Source organism: Mirounga leonina, unplaced genomic scaffold, assembly GCF_011800145.1.
Source record: "Mirounga leonina isolate KUSES-001 unplaced genomic scaffold, KU_Mleo_1.0 Mir_115, whole genome shotgun sequence".
In the NCBI taxonomy this organism is placed as follows: Eukaryota; Metazoa; Chordata; class Mammalia; order Carnivora; family Phocidae; genus Mirounga; species Mirounga leonina.
The window spans coordinates 53,126,262-53,145,838 of NW_023270268.1; the positions used below are offsets into that span (position 1 = coordinate 53,126,262).

Below are 19,577 nucleotides of genomic sequence, written 5' to 3' on the forward strand. Positions count from 1 at the left end.
CCACACTTGGTGGCCAGCATTGCCTCCCAGGCCTGGAAGGCATTCTGCATGCACATAGTAGGACCCTTGTGTAGAGTGAGGGTTCTGGGGTCTGGAGGAGAGTAGGATAAGGGAGATCTGTACTGGGAAGAAACCCTGCCCAAATGCAAGGCTTCTGAGATACTACTTGTCTTCATACCATCTGGCAAACATGCAAGTTATTCTTTTGGGAACTGAGCTCGGGACATGAGGGTGGACTAAAGGCAGGATTTGGATTTGAGTCAGGGACTGCACAGGACAGTATTTGCCTTAGAGACGGAGGGCGGCAGTAAACTACATTAAGACACATTTATGCCACAAGCCTTCCACAAATTGAAATGTTTTGGGTTTTTTTGTTGTTTTTTTTTTTTTAACTCGTGGAGATAAACAGACCACTGAATGTGAGCGTGTCAAGGCTATCTTGAATGGCATTTTTACTTTGGAACTCTGGTCTTAACAGCATTGAGGTTGGTCAGGAATTCCTATTGGAAAATGTACTGAGTAGGACATTTGCTGCTTTCTGTCCAAGCATGTCAGGGTATAAGATGGCTTGTTAAATGGGGGCTTGGCCTTTGAATTCTTCTTTGGCCCCTTTCTCCTGCAAGCAGTAACTTTTTTTTTTTAAATAAATAGTGCGTGTATTTTTAGTTTACGGTGGTCGTAATTTGATAATGATGAGTATGTGCTTGTTTGTGCACTTCTGTTGGCTGCTTGCGGCAAAACATCCCCCAGCTGTGGGCCTTCTCCTTCTCTGTATGTAAAGCCAGTAAAAACCAAAAGCCATGGGAAAAGGGTAAAGAGAGCAGCAGAAAGGAACGTTGTCTTTTGTGAAAAAGCCCGCCACTGGCTGGAGTTTTTTTCCCCACTGACTGGATTTTAAAGAAAAGTTGATGGATCTTTTTCTCTTGCCTATATGGATAGAACAAAGCGCTGATCCTGAGGCAAAGGGGTCCTTCTCTGAGTTGGAAATAAATTTTATCCTTGTGCTGGGGCTAATACCAGATGAGATTTTCCCATCTGATTTTAAGAAATGATTGGTTATAGGACAAAGGGAGGAAAAGCAAACATCTGTGTTACAGGTTAGCCTTTAAATTATACTGTTTTCATTTTGTCGTGGGATACCCGGCTTTTAAGTCACTACTGAAGTCTGGGAGGCTGGGGTTTTGCATCTATTTTTATCCCTCACACCACCCTGGTTCGGAATAAGGTTGCTGGTTTCCTCGCAGGGCTCCAATCCACACTCAGCCCTGATCTGGGAAGGGGGGGTGGGGGGAGCGATTGAATCAGGTTTCCCTTGATTGGGAGGAGGAAGAAAGGTGCTGGAGAGGAATCCAGGCGGGATCCCTCGGGGGAAGGGGACAGTAGACGTGGGAAGGCTGGACATTCAACAAGCTGAGTGTCAAGGCAGAGCAAGCCTCAGAAACAGCAGCTGCCCCCGTGCCAGAGCTCAGGACAGAGCAGGGAGGCCGCACAGGGCGGTGTCTCTGGGACAGAGAAGGGGCAAGGACACGCACAACCAGGCACAGGCTCTGAGCTGGCTCTCCATGTCAGCATGAGCAGGAACCAGGGTACTGGGCAATTGGCACAGCAGCCTATCAGAATTCATGGGAGGTTATTACTTAAGTGAAATTCTAAAGAGTTAAAGGATGAATTTGGCCAGTGATGGAATGGATGACATCATCAGTCAAGAATCCCCACTGGATATGGAGGGGAATTATAAAAAGGTAAGGCGGTGGGGGGAGAACTCTTTTGTTTGTAAACAATCAGACCATTTTTCTAACTGGGAGAAAGAACACCCTTGAGGAGTGGCCAAATTCCACAGTCGGTAGCCATTGCCATAATATATTCAGGAAAGCCTAAATGCACAGAGGTGGAGGCATTAAGTTGGGAGGGTTCTTCTTTCTGCTTTTCCCAGCTTGTCTTCATTAATATATTATACAGTAACTGGAATACACATGTTGTTATTCTGAAGTTGAAAAAACCCTATCATGCATTTAGTTGCTAGGCAGTCTTTTCATGTAAAAGAATAATTTTTAAAAATTTTTGACATATGTTGATAGTTTACCCCCAGTAAATAATTGCTAGAATGTTTAACCTGTCTTTTAAGTATGACTTTTTTAACCATGAAAAATATAGTTTTACCAAGAGACGAGTGGGGTTTTGAAAAATTGATATAGTATCTGCCAATACTTTGCTAGCCTTTTCTTTTGAAAGACAGTAAATATATTTTTGGCATGTTTTAAATGGTAATTGTCGGTAATAACAGGCCCAAGTAAAAATAGCTTTAGTTATATGGGAGAGGTCATGAAATTAAACTACAAGCATATGCTTGTCTGTCCACAGAAGGCCAAACCACACTACATCCTTTCCCCCTTATTATTTTCCACAAGTCAAGTGTAGGTCACAACACATCACGGTGTGAAGAATAAGGGTCCTTCCATCATGGACCTGAAAGTAAGGCCTCTTTTCCTTCAGAGGTAAATCCTACTTAATACAGCTTCCTTGAACGGCAAAACTTGCTGCTCAATTTTTAATTTGATCAACTATGTCATTAACTTTTTTTCCCCCAGAGTAAGATATAGAAAGTTCTATCATGATAGTTTCTTAAGTATAATAATGTAAAATATGGCATTTTATATCTTATACACTAAGTTGTGTTTGAATGTGGGGGATGTTTTAAGTATGTACTTTATTTCTGAGAGCAGTTCACAATAGTTGATGCTCTTTTCTCCAGAACCCAAAACTTAAATGTGTAAAAGAGGTTTAAATGACCTGCCATGTCGCCCTTTGCATTTGTCTTCCCTTGCGCTCTGCAAGAAGGGAACGAGTGCGTGAAGTGGTAAGTGTGCCAAATACTGAAACTCTGACACCTCTCAGCTGTCCCTTCCTGCCAGAAGCGGGTGTGCAAAAGAGGCATGGGACACTCAGCCATCAGGGTGGGTCACTTACCCGGCCCGCAAGACAAGTGACACAGTTCTCAGCCCGCCTCTGTTTCCAGTGCCAAAGGACTGATCATGCTCAAACCGTTTCTCAGGTAGAAAAGCATAGGTCACTTTGCACTTAGGAAAAAATGAAAGACATACCATGGCTACTGCAGTAACAACAGAGTAATGACCGCTGTAGTTTTTCCCTCCTTGGCAACTGAGAGAGCCCACATGCCTGGAATGAGCAAGCGATGATATGCCGGCAACCTGATACAGCACTGACTAAAATCACAAACATGTGAGGCTCAAGTGGCTTTAAAACATCATCAGCAACAAAACAGAGTTGCATTGTATAGGGCCTTATCTAACTAAGGCAGGAGAATGCCACCTGTGATTTCAGGAGAAACAGTATCTAATAGGGGAGAACAAAAGACCACAAGATGAAACCTACTAGATGTGTTGGATAAACAGAGATCAATCTGTATTTTTCTGGCCCCTAAACATGAGCACACTCTTGTCATTTCAGCTTTGTAACTACTTTTCTTAAGCCAAGGACTTTCAAACTAATGTATATGTTGGTTACTCTGAAGGCTTCAGTATGCTAAAAAAAAAAAAAAAAACACTATTGATAATTTCCTCATGAACTTCTGGTGAATCAGGGCAAGACATATGCTTTCTTTAAAATACAAAGACTAGGAAAACAGTTACCTAGTATAAAAATCACTTTTCCTAATTCACATCTTCCTTTTCTATGTTTTTTCTCTCTCATGTTTCTCCTGTTTGGTTGGCTAAGTAGAAAAGTTAATTAGATGCTGTAAAGCAGTGGTCTGCAGGCTTTTTTGACCTTGGATTCATCAGTAAAATGTTTTTGAACCCATACCTCTACTACAGATCTATTCATAAATTATACATATACACTACTGTAGATACATATTTTGTATGTAAAAAACCTATACACAAATAGATCTTTTTAATATAAAATGTTTATAAATATAAAAGTTTCAATAATTTCTTCTTTTACTTCCTGTCACTTTGAGGTCCGTTGTCAAAAACAGTTGGAAAATTGGTATACCCCTGCCTGGGTACAATACAATTTCCTATACCAGTCACACTAATAAATGCCACATGTGTCTAGGGGTTATTTTACAAGGTTGTTTTAGAGTCAGGCAAACAGCCTTTGGGGGAAAGGTCACTTTCCGATGACTAAAATTAGATTCCACCTTAACAAAGGAAGGAAAAGAGTATACATCTGTTCCTATTCCTCAGGGGGAAGGTCCTGATGGTAAGAAAGATGTTTCATTAAGGACCTCCGGTTTATTCAGTAGAGTAGTAGTAAAACAGATCTTAGTATATAGGGAGGAAAGCCTGCACCACGGCAGAATCTCAGGTGTGTATGTTCAGTCCATTATTGTCCTGCTTTGCTCTGAGCAACCTCTGACCTTTTGGCAAAGACCCACACAGCTGACTGTCCTCAGGACCCCGGTGGCATGCAGCATGGGATCCACGTCCTGATTCCTCAGCTGTCACTCCTAAGAGCCCCTGGCATTGCATAGGGGCCAGGATTGCAGAAGCGAGGCTGGGCCTCAAGGAGCTTAGCATCCACGTGGGGAGGCACACCAACAAGTAAGCTGCCATGGAATTGATGCTGCCTAGAAGAATGTTCGGACCCAGCGAGGACTTGGGAAATGTGCAGCCTTTGCCATCTCAGGACCTGGGCAAAGAAATGAGGAGAATTTAACACAGAATGTTGGCCCCCGCTTTGTCCCAGAGCAGAGCAGACACAGGATGCGGGTCTGTCCCCAGGCTACTCCTTGCAGAAGAAGGAGCTGGGTCTGTCCCCGGGCTACTCCTTGAAGAAGAAGGAGCTGTGAACAGTGCCGTGTGTGGTCAGAGCATGGAAAAGCCAGCTTGCTCGCTTTGTTTCTCCGAGGTGCTGTCTCTAGTGTGGTGCATCTAATTATGGTGAAAGATGAGGGAGGAGCCCGTGAAAAAATTAAAAGGCTGGAAGGAACAATATTTAAAGGGAAGCCACAGCTGCGCCTCATGTTTTTTTTAAAAGGTGAATGGAAATGACTGCTTGAGATAAACTGCAATAAACAGGAGTACAGAATGCCGGCTGCCATCCCAGACAAGAGCTCTGCCCTCCCCACACAATTACGGAGGGAAAGCAGCCGTCGACCTCCATTAACCCTCACGTCTTCCTGCCTGGAAGGGCTGAATACGCCTGAAGAGCTCCGTGGAGTTACTGAACCCTGGAGCCTGGCCTTACCTCGGCCACCTGGGGACAATCTTTTCAGCTTTCTGGGCCACGGTCTCCTTTTCTTTCAAGGGCAGAACTGGCCTGGTTGGTCTCAGATGCTCTAAATATGGAGCCTCTTGGCTCCTAGTTCAGGGTTCTTTCCATCCTATCACCCTGTTGGCATGCCTTCGTCAGCCAGCCTGGTCAGGAATGGGTTGTTTCAGGTAACTGCATTTTCCAGATATGTGGTATGTGAGTTACCTGTGGGGGGGTATTTTTTTTTTTTTTTGAGATATAATTCATATACCTTAAAATTCACCATTCCATAGTGTACGTTTTGGTGGGTTTTAGTATATTCCTAAGGTTGTGCAAACCACTGCTAATTCCAGAACACTTTCATCACCCCCAAAAAGAAGCCCTGTACCCATTAGCAGTTACTCCTAGTTCCCCCCTTCCCCCACAACCATTAATCTACTTTCTGTTTTCATAGATGTGCCAGTTCTGGACATTTCTGGCTCTCTTTTATCCATTTCTGCACTCTTTTCACCAGCTTACCCCACCCCTACCCTTTAATGTTAACAACAGCTACCATTGGGTAAGTTTCTCTCTGGGCCAGGCACTGTGCCAGGCCCTTTCTGTATAGTATTTCATTTAATCCTTAAAACAACCTGTAAGATAGGTATTACTATCCCTTTTTTCAGAAAAAGAAACTGAGGCTTAAAGCGTTTATTTTGCATCCGTAAGCATCAGAGTCCAGATGTTAACTTGGGTCTTCTTGACCCCAAATCCCCTGAACACCCTGCCTCCTTTCTGGTCATACCTGTGTCCGATTCTCCCAATCCTAAGTCCACCCCGACATGGGAAATTGAGGACATCAGCTTCCTGGAAGTTGATGGAATTTGGGCTGTTTCATAACCATGCAGTGGGTGTTTTGAACTGTTGTGTTCTCACTGTGATACTGAATGACAGTGGTTTTAGAGACTTCTAAAATGTCACCTGCTAGAAAGATTCCCAGACAATACTTCCCTGTGTTAAAAAGTAGTCTCTGTGGCTAGTAATGTGAGAACCAGAAAGAGCTCAAGATGCTCCCAGCAGGGGCGCCTGAGTGGCTCAGTCAGTTAAGCGTCTGCCTTCAGCTCAGGTCATGATCCCAGGGTCCTAGGATCAAGCCCAAGCCCCACGTTGGCCCATGCTCAGTAGGGAGTCCGTTTCTCCTTCTGCCCCTCCTCCCACTCGTGCGCACACGTGTTCTCTCTCAAATAAATGAATAAAATCTTTAAAAAAAACACACACACACAAAAACAAGATGCTCCCAGCAGTTCCTGTTTGGGATATGCCACTCATAGGGGAGGAAAACTTTAGTTTCCCAATGTATCCCCTCAGGGTTTATATTGAAACACTTCCACTACGTAGTCATCTTTGTGGATTGCACCTGGGGCCCTGTTACCTTCATCAGAGGTCCCCCATTCAGCCAGTAATTGGCTACTAAACCTCAACCCCAGGTGTTAGATACCTTCGCTCTGGTCCTTAACAATTAAGAGTATTCAGGGACTGTTAGGGACTCTGCACAATAGCACTTGTGTCCACCTGCTCCTGTTTATATCGCCTCCCTATTGCGTGAGGAGAAGGAATACAGTCAATATGCAAAGCCATCCTCAGGATGAACTAATTGTAAACAAAGATCTCTATCCTCTGGACTGGCATCCCCACACTTTTAATATTGGGCAGTTCTCTGAAATAGATGTCAGAAGACCCTGGGCCCTACAGTCATTCCCCTTAGGTGCCCATCCTGGACTTTAGGTCTCCAAGGCCAGCTGTCTTGTGAGTACTGATGCTGAGCAAGCCGAACCCAGGCCTCAGTACTGCCCAACAGCCCAGCCTGACATCTAGTCCAGAGGACTTGCTTAGGCAGATCAGTGCAAGGATGCAAAGATAAGAGATTTCAACAGCATTTCAGGAAATCTTTCTGGACTGATTAGTGTAACTGTCTGAAATGGAAGACATCAGAAATACAAACGGGAAAGAAAACATCCAAAAAAGTATCCATTCAGTGATACAATGGAAAGATACCAGGTTATTTAACCTCTGTTTCCACTAATAATTGAAAAGCTCTTCCGAGGGGATAAAATAAGAGGCAAAAACTTGAAAAAACCTGCACGGTGTATTTATGCACTTGACATCCAAAAGTGTACAATTTATCTTATAGAATGATGTTTTCATATTTTGATCTTGTGGCAAACCCATGGTTGTTTCAATAGGAAAATAACTAGTATCAGTATACTTGGGTTTTCTTTTGGGTATTTTTTTGTTTTTAAGAAAATTCACACAGTTTGCCTGATGAACAAATAAGTTCTGTACTTCTGGTTCCCAGAGTTTAAAAGCCTCCAACTCCTCCGCACTGGAATGCTGCCTATAAACCTTAGAGTAAAGCTGTCTTCCTTAAGAGCTGAGGAGAGAAATAAGAGTGACTTCTATTTTCCTAAAGGAAGAGTGCTTTTCCGCAGGGAGCTCCAGAATCCCAGTTGCATTCCCTGGTGGATGCTGTTAATGGTGATGATGCCGATATCACTAGGCAATAGATTGCACTGAAGCGAGGGGTTCATTAAATGCTTCAAAACAGGCATCCTGGCAAGGCCTTGGCAAGGCCAGGCAGCTGCAGATGAAATCCTCCTGGATCCAGAGTCTGGCCATCCGCATGGAACAGATGTGTACTCAGTTAGAGAAGAACCCACTCTGTGTCCCATCTAGCTACTTGATCTGTTCAGTTGCTTAAAGCCAGAGTTCTCAAAGTATCTGAACCAGCAGCATCAGCAGCATCTGGGAACTTGTTAAAAAATGCGTTTTCTCAGCTGCACCCCAGACCTTCTGAATGAGAAAAATAGTGTCTTTACAAGCCCTCCAGGTGATTCTCATGCATAATCAAGTTTGAGAACTACCAGATTCAAGAAATTTGTGACAGAGGGCCACTCTGTACGTGTGTCCGCCTCTGCAGTTCTCCACGTGGCATACTGGTGTTCCAGCAATCTCCTGGCATCCTGAGTTTCTTTACGGGCCATGGGGTACCAGGGTATTCATCAGCTTCTGGAATAATGCAGCCCCCCCCCCACCCCCGTTCTTAGGAAGTTTTTCCTCAGCGGTGATTCCCATGCACCCTGAAGTGTGAGAAGCCCTGACCAGGCAGCAGTTGAGCAGTGCAGAAAGGAAGATGCCAGAAAGGGGATCTTCCAGGATTAGAAGTGAACTGAGTACTGAGAAGGTTAGCATTATAAAACAGGCACATCCAGGGGCACCTGGGTGGCTCAGTGGCTTAAGTGTCTGCCTTCGGTTCAGGTCGTGATCTCAGGGTCCTGGGATCGAGCCCCGAATCGGGCTCTCTGCTCAGCAAGGAGTCTGCTTCTCTCTATCCCTCTGCCCCTCCTCCCCATTCGTGTGCTCTCTTTCCCTCTCCCTCTCTCTCTCTCAAATAAATAAAATCTTAAAAAAACAAGCACATCCAATAATAAAAGGTTATTTCTGTTCCCTTGGTGAACAAGTAAAAGTAAGAAACAAGTGGAACTGGGGTGGAGGGGAAGATCAATCCAGGGAAAAGATGGAAGACAGAAAATTTGGGGGAAACCGTTTTCTTTCTCCCAGGCCCACAACTGAATCCCGGCCTGGCCAGATTATTGCTGCTCCCCAGCTCACATCTGCCTTTATTCCTACAGACTGCTGTGCCATTCCCATCAGTCGGGTCCTCTGATTTTCTAGACCAAACTTCTTTAAACGTCTTCCTCCTTTGGGGAGTTTAAGGAACACCGCCCTTTTTATCAGACAGGCCCTTTCCGGCTACGTGGGTTTCATCATCTGTGCAGGAGTCAGAAGGAAGCAGCTGTTTGCAGCGTCCTGAGTGCCAGCTGGGTTGAGGTCTAGGATGTTATTTCCCAAAGCGTGTTCCTGAGAGGCCTGGTGGCCCCACAGCTACCCCCACAAAAAATACAGTGTGTCACATAAATTTTAGAAATGCGCAAGATACCCCCAGTCTTCCATTTACAAATTTATGTGCAAGTTAGCATGTGAAAGACAAGGTGGCCCCCGCTTCAGAGGCCGGAGACCACAGGCAGGGCCAGAGGTGGGGACTTCGGAATGGTATCCATGTGTAAGGGACAGGCACTGCCCCGTCCTGAAGAAAGTGTGCAAAGGACTTGGGGACATACCACGTTTGGAGAGGGCCAGTACCCACGCACGCAGAACATTTTGCTTTTTCTTTCTTGTACCCAACAGCCCTCTCTGTTCTTATCAAGCTTGGGGAATGGCAGTTGAGCAGTGCCACGGTGGGAAGGGCTGAGCATCGGTGTTTGGGGGCTGGAAGCGCTCAGTGGTCTGTGTTCTGAGATCGTGGCTCACGTGGTGCCCTCAGAAGCCATTGTGAGTCTTATCTGCCCGGGCACAGGGGCTGGCAGTAGGGAATTCGGCGACAGGCGAGGACAAAAACTCACTGCCTGTGGCTGGACAATGGTGAATTTCTGAGCACATTTTTACTCTCCTCTTGGTCTTGAATAGGCTTTCTGTCTCACAGTGATGAGCCACTATTCCTCCGCTGCCCATTTGCTTTTTGCAAGCAGTTATCCATTTTCCATGTTTTCCTTTTGTTTTAAGAGGGTAATTCCCTCTTAAACAAGGCCATTTTAGGAATGGACGTGGCTCCACATGCCAGAAGCCCAGCCAACAGTGTAGTTTTGAGTCTGCCTCTTCCTTTTCCTGGACACTTCCCTGTTCCTCACACTGGGGCACATTTGGGCTTCGGGAGGTTGGAGGACATAATTGCCCTGCAGGTATAATTCCTTAAAGAACAAAAGAATTTTGAAACTAACCCCCCCCCCCCCCCCCCCGCACACACACACATGTGGGAAACTGAAAGGAAAATAATTCCAATTGTTGAATTTAAAGAGAAAAACTGTTTCACTAGTCAGTTGAATTATAGTTAGTTGAAATGTTAGGCATTTGTTCCAAAAGGAAGATTAAGCAGTGGTATCAAGGAGAGTGGCTCTGATGAGAAGGTATTTGTTTTGTAAATATTTGCGGCCATGATTGGGCCTTGGTGTGTATGTTTTCTCCTTTTCTGAAGCACATCACACTCATTTCTGGAAAGAAGTAGATCCATAACTCGTAAGTCCCACATCATATCTCCAACATGGCACGCACCATTATTTGCCTGGACACCTCACTCATCAGTGTGGAAGGGCAGAAAGATCCGGCACCAGAAGGATGGCCTTAAATCCTAGGTCTTCTGTCTAACAGGAGGGTAACCTTCCTTCACCCTCCAGTCCCTCATCTTCAAAGCAGGAACTGTTGGAGGATTAACCATAATAGCTACCATTTATCACACATTTACATTACCACCACCACTGCTGCTAAGCAATTTCCATAAATTTCCTCATTTTCCTCCCAACATCCAGTGAGATCTTTTACCTCTGGACTAGGAAGGGCTTTCCAAGCACAATGCCTTCAATGACACTTCAAAGAAAGCAATCTATTGACTTAACTACATTAACACTTAGATTTAAACTCAAAAAAGGACTAATATGCTTAATATAAAAATTTCAAAACTTAGATCTTTATAGAAAATAAAGCTAGAAGTAATTCAGAGAAAAGCAAGTACAGTAACTAAAAAAAATCTAAATGTTTTCACTGCTAATCCAAGAAATTAACATAAAAGAATACCACTTTTTGCCTATCAAATAAAAATAACAGCATTTTTTTTTTTCAGTGAAAATAACTCAGCGTTAGCCAGGATGTAGTGAAAGCCACACCCTTTTACGTTGCTGGTGGGCATGTAAATTGGAACAGCTTTTCTCTAGAGCAATGTGACAAAATGTGTCAAGAGCTTCAACAAATGTTCACACTCAGTTGATCTGGTAATTCCACATCCAGGAACTTTTCCTGAGGAAATAATCAGACACATGGGCAGGGATTTATGTAAAAATGCTAACTTCTGTATTACTTTTCATTGGATACAACCCAAATGACTAACAATAGAAGGTAGCTCCATAGGATAGAATGATATACAACCATTAAAAATTGCGTTTTAAAGAATATTAAATGATATGAGGGAATTTTCAGAATGAATAAACAATATGATCCCAGTTTTATAAAAAGGAAAAAATACATAAGCTAAAAAGAGCTATCCCCCAAAACCCAAAATGTTAGCAGTGATCTGTATCTAAGGGGTGGGATTATGGGTGATATATATATTATTTACACTTTTCTTGATTTGTTCAGTGGGATCCAGAGAGAGAGAGAGAAGGGAAGTGTGAGAGAGTGTGTATTATAAAACAGTCCTCTTCAACTGGTCATGAAATATCCAAGTATGGAGAATTGTAATTAATGTCAATAGAAATATTTTTAAGGCCTCTTCCAGTATCGATAGCTCTAGTGGACCAAGTAAATCAGGAAAGACAGACATGGAATCAAGGGTGCGTTCACACATTCACCCCTGGGATAGGTATTTTCTTCAAATAAAACCTCTGCCTGGCTAATGTTGGGCACCAGCATATTGTTGAACTTTAGTCATTAACATTCATATTACCTGCTGATTTTGTTTTTGGATATTCAATTTCACTCAACAGTTTTCTGACTGTAAAGATTACTGGGTGAAAATCTCTTTTGTATTTTATACGAATTAAGAATTAGGTTCACTAACTACACTAAATCTGCCCAGCAGATATTGGGATTTTGAAACGAACTTATAAAGATGACAAATGATATCAAATGGTTCTGTTTTGGCAGAACCATCACAAATACCAGCCTGCATATTTGGGAGGGTGGGTCGCTTTAATTAAATAAATTTAATAAAACTAAAAGCCGTCTTGCTCTCCTTTACAACCTTACGGTTACTTTGTTGTGCTCGGCCCGTGACAATGTATCAGCATCGCATCTGTAGCTGCATGAAGCAGTCTTCTACTGCGGGGGGCCTTACGCACGCACACATACACTATAGCTCTTGGGAGCTATAGTGACACAGCTCCAGTTGGGACATGCAGAAATGGATGGCTATCCAAATAAAAAGAGACAGGTATAATCCGTAAGTGTGAGAGTCGAAAGGATGCTATGGTTGCCAAAAATTGAAAAATGTTAGGGAAAAGGAGAACCATCAGATGAGGGGTCCTTGAACTAGAAGTTCGCAAACCTATCAAAACTAAAAATCTGCTGCTGGAGCCTGGAGTGTGTATTTTACACTTGATCTCAGCCAGAGACCAAGAAGCTATGGGAATGTGTGTTTGAAAGGCTGCGGGAAATGGGGAAATTCTGACGCGAACTGTGGAAGCTGGCAGCTGAGAACCACTGTCTCAGCAGCACTGTGCTCTCATGTATTTTATTCTGCTCTGTTGAATGTGGGGGCCCCCAGCCCCCTGGCTGCGGAGCTCATGAAATGCAGCTAGTGTGACCTAGGAATTGAACTTTTAATTAATTAATTTTTCATCTAAATGTAAATAGCCACGTGTGGTTGATGTTAGAGCAGCCTTAACCTGTAGTACACCACCTTCACTTGGGGGTGAAAAGAGACCCTTCCGGCAGGTTGTGCGTCTCGTCACCGACACAGTGATGCTCGGATGGCAGCTCAGAGCTTTCACGTGTAACTTCTGGGTACTGGGCAGCAGCTGTGTCTCCAGAACCTCCTACGGGGAGAATCAAGGGCCGTCTTGCCTTCCGTAGCCATGCTCAATCCTGTGAGCTGCTTTTGGTAATAAAATTCGCTTATTGTCTTCAGCCCCCACTCAGAACATCCGAAGGTGCTTTTCCCATCCTTCATCATCCCACAGAGCAGATAACCAAGCTCTCATTCTCACCCCAGGATTTCTCACTCACTATGTTTGTTTTTGTAGTTGTTTTATTTTTAACTAAGGAGACCATCTCTAATCTTCTCCCCTGTTGTTTAAAGGGTATAAAAGTTCAGCATGGTGAGTTTTTATGGGACTTTTATGGGAAGCCAAATGTTGTAAACATATCCAAATTATCACAGTAGTATAGTTTCCCACATCCTTTTGCTACGCACACTGACCCTGACTTCCCTTCAAAATATGAAACAGATGGGCCCAGTTAGAATTCTCCAGCTATTCCAGGCCCTGTGTTAGGGTTCTGAACCTGGTGAGATCAGGAGAACTCTTGAACCAAGACTGTAAGCTAAGTGCAGTCAGGGGCTGCGATGATCCAGCCTGGGCTGGGTTCCACATTGTAATGTGGTGGCACCTGCCATCTCCTAGAGGCTTGGTGCATATTGGCTGAATGAATTAATATTCTTGCAATAGAGAAAGTGGGCCAAAGAGACGATATGCAGAAGAGAGAAGACAAGATCCTGGGAAAGGCCACATTTGGGATAAAAGTGATTTGATTTGGGACAAAGTGCTTGCCCTCCACGACTTTACTCTTACCTGCTGTCAAATCTAGCAGGTAAGAAGAAGAAAGATTGCAGCACCCAATAATCTAGTTATCTTCCGGTGACCACCATTTAATACCACCATGGTGATTTCCTAGACCCGTGATCGTGAAAGGCTCTGAAGAACTGAAATTGCTTGCAGAGGTGAAACCAGGGAAGATTGGGTGAATTTCAGCTCTTCATAATTCCCATGCTCTTGTGCTGTGGTCTATTGGTGTTTCCTCTGAGGTTGCAGTTCTAAGAAACTTAGCAGTTAGACAGGCTATGGCTGTGATGGATCTGCCCGCTTATCAGCATTTTTTATTTTCCTGAAATTTTAGGCACAGAAAAATGAGAGAGAATCTATCCGACAGAAGTTGGCACTTGGAAGTTTCTTTGATGATGGCCCAGGAATTTATACCAGCTGTAGCAAAAGTGGGAAGCCAAGCCTTTCCTCTCGGTGAGTGTTCTTTTGAGTTGATTTTCTGATATGTCCCTAATGGATTTTGTCATCTGACTATACGTTTAATAAAAGATATCTTTTAAGCCCTTGAGTATTTTTCCCCATAATACTACCACTTTATTTGGATTCTAGACAGCCCCCTCCCCACCTGTTGGGTTTGTTTTTTGCTTTTTAGTTTTCGCCTAGCCACTTGAGGTCATATTTCTATATTTAATTTTTTTTTTCCTAAGCACAATTCTGATTTTGCACTTTGATGGGGGAATCAAGCCACACTCTTAATCAAGCCAACTGATGCTTAGAGAAGTGTGGCAGACCACCAGAATTCCCATTAAGCAGTCCCAAAGCATCCAGCATCCCCCCCACCAGCCCCTGATGCATTTGATTGCAATGAATACTGGTAACTGAGAAATACAATTCCCACTTTGATCATTCGATGTTTATTACAGTACTTAACCTGTCCTCCAGGCATTTTTCCTTAATCTTAATTTTTTTTCAGGATATCATTGCTCATTTATTATAATTTATTTCAGGATACCATTGGTCATTTGCATAGCTTTTAATTCCAGTTAAAACATATTAAAAAACATATTAAAATTATAATTTTACCTAGAAAACAGGGCTGTAGACTAGAGCTTCCCAAACTCTACTATGCATATGAATCACTCCCTGTATAAATACTGGCTATATTTACCATGTTAAGCCAGGTGTGGGAGACACATGATAGCGTTCATGCATTTATTCAACTAACAGATTTCCACTCTCTCCTTACTGTGATGCCCAGAATTAGACGCTTTAATGTCTATTTAAATCTATTCTGTCTGGCTTTCAGTAAGCCTTGTATTTCAGTCTCATCCTTAGAGACTCATCTGAATCAGCAAAAATCAGAAAGCACACACACGCTCTCATATATGCACATGTAGGAGTCACCGCTGCAGGTTCATACGTGGAGACAGGAGTTGCAGAATCACGGCATCTCATCCTCGGCTGGGTGCTGGTTGGGTCTCCTTAGAATTCCCTCACTTTTCTCACGTGTCATTCCAGAGCTGGAAGGCCAGCCTTCCCTTTGCTGGAAAGCACCTCTTTCCCCTCCCAGTAGGGTGTGGCAGGAGGAGCTCTCGCCTGGGGACCGGGAGACTGAGGATTAGTCCTAGTCAGTTTCTGATTTTGAGACTTTAACAATTTCGTTGTACCATGCCTCAGTTTCTTTGTTTTTTGTAAAATGAGATTTGACCATATAGATCTCTACTGCTTTTCTCTAATATTCCCCAAAGCCCCAAAAAGTTTTCTTCTAGAAGCCCCATCTCTCTGCTCAGCGAAGTCACATTCATCTGGCCCAAATGGGAGGTTTTGTTTTTAAAATCAAAGTTACACACACACATACACACACGTGCATATAAGGCTCTGAAAATAGCATTAACAATAACTACGAGATGTATAATAACAACACAGATACAGTCCCCTGTCCCATCTGTCTCTGTCTTGTCCCACTCTCCAGAAACCATAACTTTTAACTCTTAACACTAACTTTTAACTCCTTTTTAATAAAAGGTAATTTACCTATATATCTCTAAGTAAAATGCCTATTTTCTTAGTCTTTACTTTAAATAACCATCTACTGACTACCAACTATAGAAAATGACGATTCACATCTTTTGCAGCCTTCCCACAGACATGTCAGTATAACTCCCCATATTCTCCCTTTATAATTATTTCATAATCTGGGGTCAAATAACGTTCATTGTTTACATTATTAAGATCATTGATTATTTACACTGAACCATGTAGTAAGCTGTGAGTACTTGAGAAGCATCACTGTTTGTCTTGAAGTGAGAACTGCCCCATTTTTTTCCCTTTGCCAGTCCATGGTTTTGACTGCTGTATTATCTTCCACTGTGTGAGTCTATCACACTTCATTCAGCCACTCTTCTGACTATAGGCACTGAGTTGTTTCGGGGGTTTTGCTCTTGTAAACAGCACTGCTTGTAAACACTCTTGAACATGTCTCCTGCTGCCCGTGTGCAAGAGCTTCTCTTTGGGGCACACCTAGAAACAGAATTACTAGGAAAATACGTGAATGTTCACCTTCAGAAGATAATGCCAGAAGTGTTCTCCAGAGTGGTTGCAGCAAGTTACACTGGTCCAGCAAGGTTGCAGAGATCCTGTGGATCCATAGTCTTTCTCACACGATATTGCTCATCCCTTTTATGTTTGTGTTAATTCGGTGGGTATTAAATGGTATTTCATTGTGTTTATTAGCCATCTTTGCTTTCCCTTCTGTGAAATGTCAGTTTGGGTCTTACGTCCAAATTTCTGTTGTATTCTTTATGCTTTTTAAAATTGTTTTATCAATGTTCTTTTGTCATGATACTCATCCTTAATGTGTTGTATGTATTGCAAATATCTTTTCCCAGATTGTAGCCTGTCTTTTCACTTCCTCGCTGTGTCTTTTACGACCAGTGTTCTTTTTATCAAATTTTCATAGTCCATGTTTTCTGTGTCTTGTACAAAAAATCTTCTACCCCAGGGTCCAAAAGACATTAACCTAGATTTCCTACCAAGAGTTGAAAGTGATTTTTTAAAGTCTGTAATCAATCAGGAGTTGGTTTCTTGATATGGCTATGGAGGAGATGTCTAATTTCATCTTTTTCCATTCGCATGACCATCTTTTCCATCCTGTTTATTAAACAATCCCTCTTTTACTCACTGATCTGACAGACCACTTCTGTATATACTATACATTAATGGGAATACATTCTGTTTCATTGGTTAGTGTTTCTATCCCGGCACCAATACCATACAGTCTTAATTACTGTAGCCTCAAAATAAGTCCTAATATCTGGACAGGCACGCAAGTCCCTCTCCTCTTTTTCTTCAGAAGTGTGCTACCGGTTCTTGCTTTTGTATTCTTCCATATCACCTTTAAATCATCTAATCAAGTGCAGCAAAATACTCTCTTGGGATTTTGACTAGAATTGTATTGAATCTATAGATCAATTCAGGGAAGAATGCCTTTTCACAATATTGTATCTCCCTACCCATCAACATGGCCTTTGTCTCCTTTATTTAGATCTTATTGAGTATCTCTTAATAAGGTTTGTAATTTCTCATTTACAGGTATTGTACATCCTTTATTGTATTTATTTCTAGATACTTGGCATTCTGATATTAAGTTCTCTTTGATAATGCATTCTCGTTGCTTTGCTGCTGGTGAGCAGAAATGCAGCTTAGTTTTTATACTAGCCTTAAATTCATCCACTTCGTTATATTGTTCCTACTATTTGTCTGCCCTCCTGTTACTTCTAATAAAGTTGTCTGTAGATTCTTCGGGTTTTTTAAATACTGTCATCTGAAAAACAGCAGCTTTATTTACTGCTTTCCAATCCTCACGCCTCTGGTTTTTTTCTTTTATTGCATGGGTAGCACCCTAACATATTAAGGATTAAAAATGGTAGTAGTTGGAATCTTTAGCTCATTTCTCATATTAAATGAATACTTCTAGTGTTTCCTCATTTAGGATGATGTTAATTTTAGGTTTTCTTTAATGTCTCTCTTTATATGAGTTAACTATATTCCCTTATATTCATAATTTGTAAAGAATTTTATCATGACTAGGCGTCTAACTATTACATGCTTTTTCTGCATCTGTTGAGATCATTATAGGATTACCTCTGTTAATCTATTAATGAATTACTGTATAGATTTTTAAAATATTGAACAATCCTTGCATACCTAGTATAAAGCAAAAATGGTTGGATTTTTTTTTCCAGACACTATTGAATTTTATTAATAATATTTTGTTTAGGATTACTACACTTATATTCATGAGTGACATGGGTCTGCTATATTCTTTTCTTATGGTATTTTTTTCTTGTTTTTGTATCAGGGCAAGGCTGGCTTAAAAATTAGTTGGCTACAAATAATACATTATATGTTAAAAAGAAAAAAAAAGAAGATAGTAGGAAGGGAAAATTGAAGAGGGGGAAACCAGAGGGGGGGGATGAGCCATGAGAGACTACGGACTCTGAGAAACAAACTGAGGGTTCTAGAGGGGTGGGGTGTGGGGGATGGGTTAGCCTGGTGATGGGTATTAAGGAGGGCACGTATTGAATGGAGCGCTGGGTGTTATATGCAAACAATGAATCATGGAACACTACATCAAAAACTAATGATGTAATGTATGGTGATTAACATAACATAATAAAATAAAATTTAAAAAAATTAGTTGGTTACATTATTACATAATGTCTAAGAAAAGTCTGCATAATATTAGAATATGCTATTTCTCACCTGTATAACTCTCATGCCTGGTATTTACTTTGTGTGTTTGCTTTAACTGCTTCCAGTTTTTAGATGGTGTTAAGATTGCACATGCTTCTTATTTCTTCTTAAGTCAGTTCTGGTGGGTTGTATTTTTCTAAAAATTTGTCCCACTTTGTTTAAGTTTTCAAAAATTTTTGAAATGATGCTTTCTCATTTTACAGTAGGTATTGATTATAGGTAAATTGTTTAAAATGTTTTCTTCTGATTTCTACATTATCCATGATGTTTTCTGAGTTTATTTTTGTTTGTTTTGATTTCTGCCCATCAACAATTAAGTGTAAAATGCTAAATACTGTAAGTGAACTCTATGGTTGGGGCTTGGTGACATACATTGTTTCCTCCGAGGGACCTTCCCTGACCTCCCAATTAAAAAGTGAACACCCAGCATACCTATCACTTTCTCTCCTCTTACCCTGCTTATCCTCTTACCCTAATTTGCTTTCCTTTGGGGTCCTTATCACTACCTAATATTGTATTACATAGATATTTTTTCTTCTTTTGATTCATTCTTTGTCTAAAACTAAAATATGGGCTCCAAGAGAGCAGGTCTATTTTGTTCTCCACCATAACTATTGACTAAATAGTGCCTAATACAGGGATGCCTGGGTGGCTCCGTTGGTTAAGCGACTGACTCTTGATTTCGGCCCAGGTCCTGATCTCAGGGTCCTGGATTCTAGGCCTGTGTCGGGCTCCATGCTTGGTGGGGAGTCTGCTTGAGGATTCTCTCTCTCTCCCTTTCCCCTCTCCCCCCTCCCCCTGCTCACACGCTCGCTCGCTCTCTCTCAAATAAATAAATCTTTAAAAAAAATAAAAATAATTAGTACCTAATACATAGTCCCTAAAGATTTGTTGAATTTTGTTGAATTAAGGAATTGTGAACTTCCCCTTAGAATGGTCAAATAAAAATGCAACTATTTCATTAGGGTGCCTCCAAATAAAAGTATGTAAAGCTCTTTTCTTTTGGACTCTAAGTTGCCACCGAGAACTCTCCAACCTCATCCTGAGGGATTTTAAGCCTGGCTGCCAGTATTTTAAGGCTCTAGCAGGGGAATGGTTGAAGGTTCGTCATGTACAATGTTATTGAATTCCTTTGATGTCAGTAAAGGCCCTCCGTTTGATACTTCAGCTGTGCTGAGTGTGCCCCATTTCAGAGCTCCCCTGGTTCAACCTCTCGAGATAGTAAACTTCCTCGTTCTCCCAGGCCACAGCGGACGGGGCAAA

At 42.1% G+C, this 19,577-nt stretch overlaps 1 protein-coding gene across 3 annotated transcripts in view; it reads left to right on the forward strand.

Moving 5' to 3' along the window:
- LOC118005778 (schwannomin-interacting protein 1) overlaps positions 1 to 19,577 on the forward strand; it is a 119,550-nt gene that overhangs the window by 76,984 nt on the left and 22,989 nt on the right. For 2 of the 3 annotated variants that reach the window (XM_034998003.1, XM_034998022.1), the window contains one exon: positions 13,915 to 14,033. In XM_034998003.1, the coding sequence (XP_034853894.1) occupies positions 13,915 to 14,033 (119 nt within the window). Of the gene's footprint in view, positions 1 to 1,017; positions 1,743 to 13,914; positions 14,034 to 19,577 lie in introns of those variants that run through there. The other variant, XM_034998011.1, reaches the window with a different exon arrangement.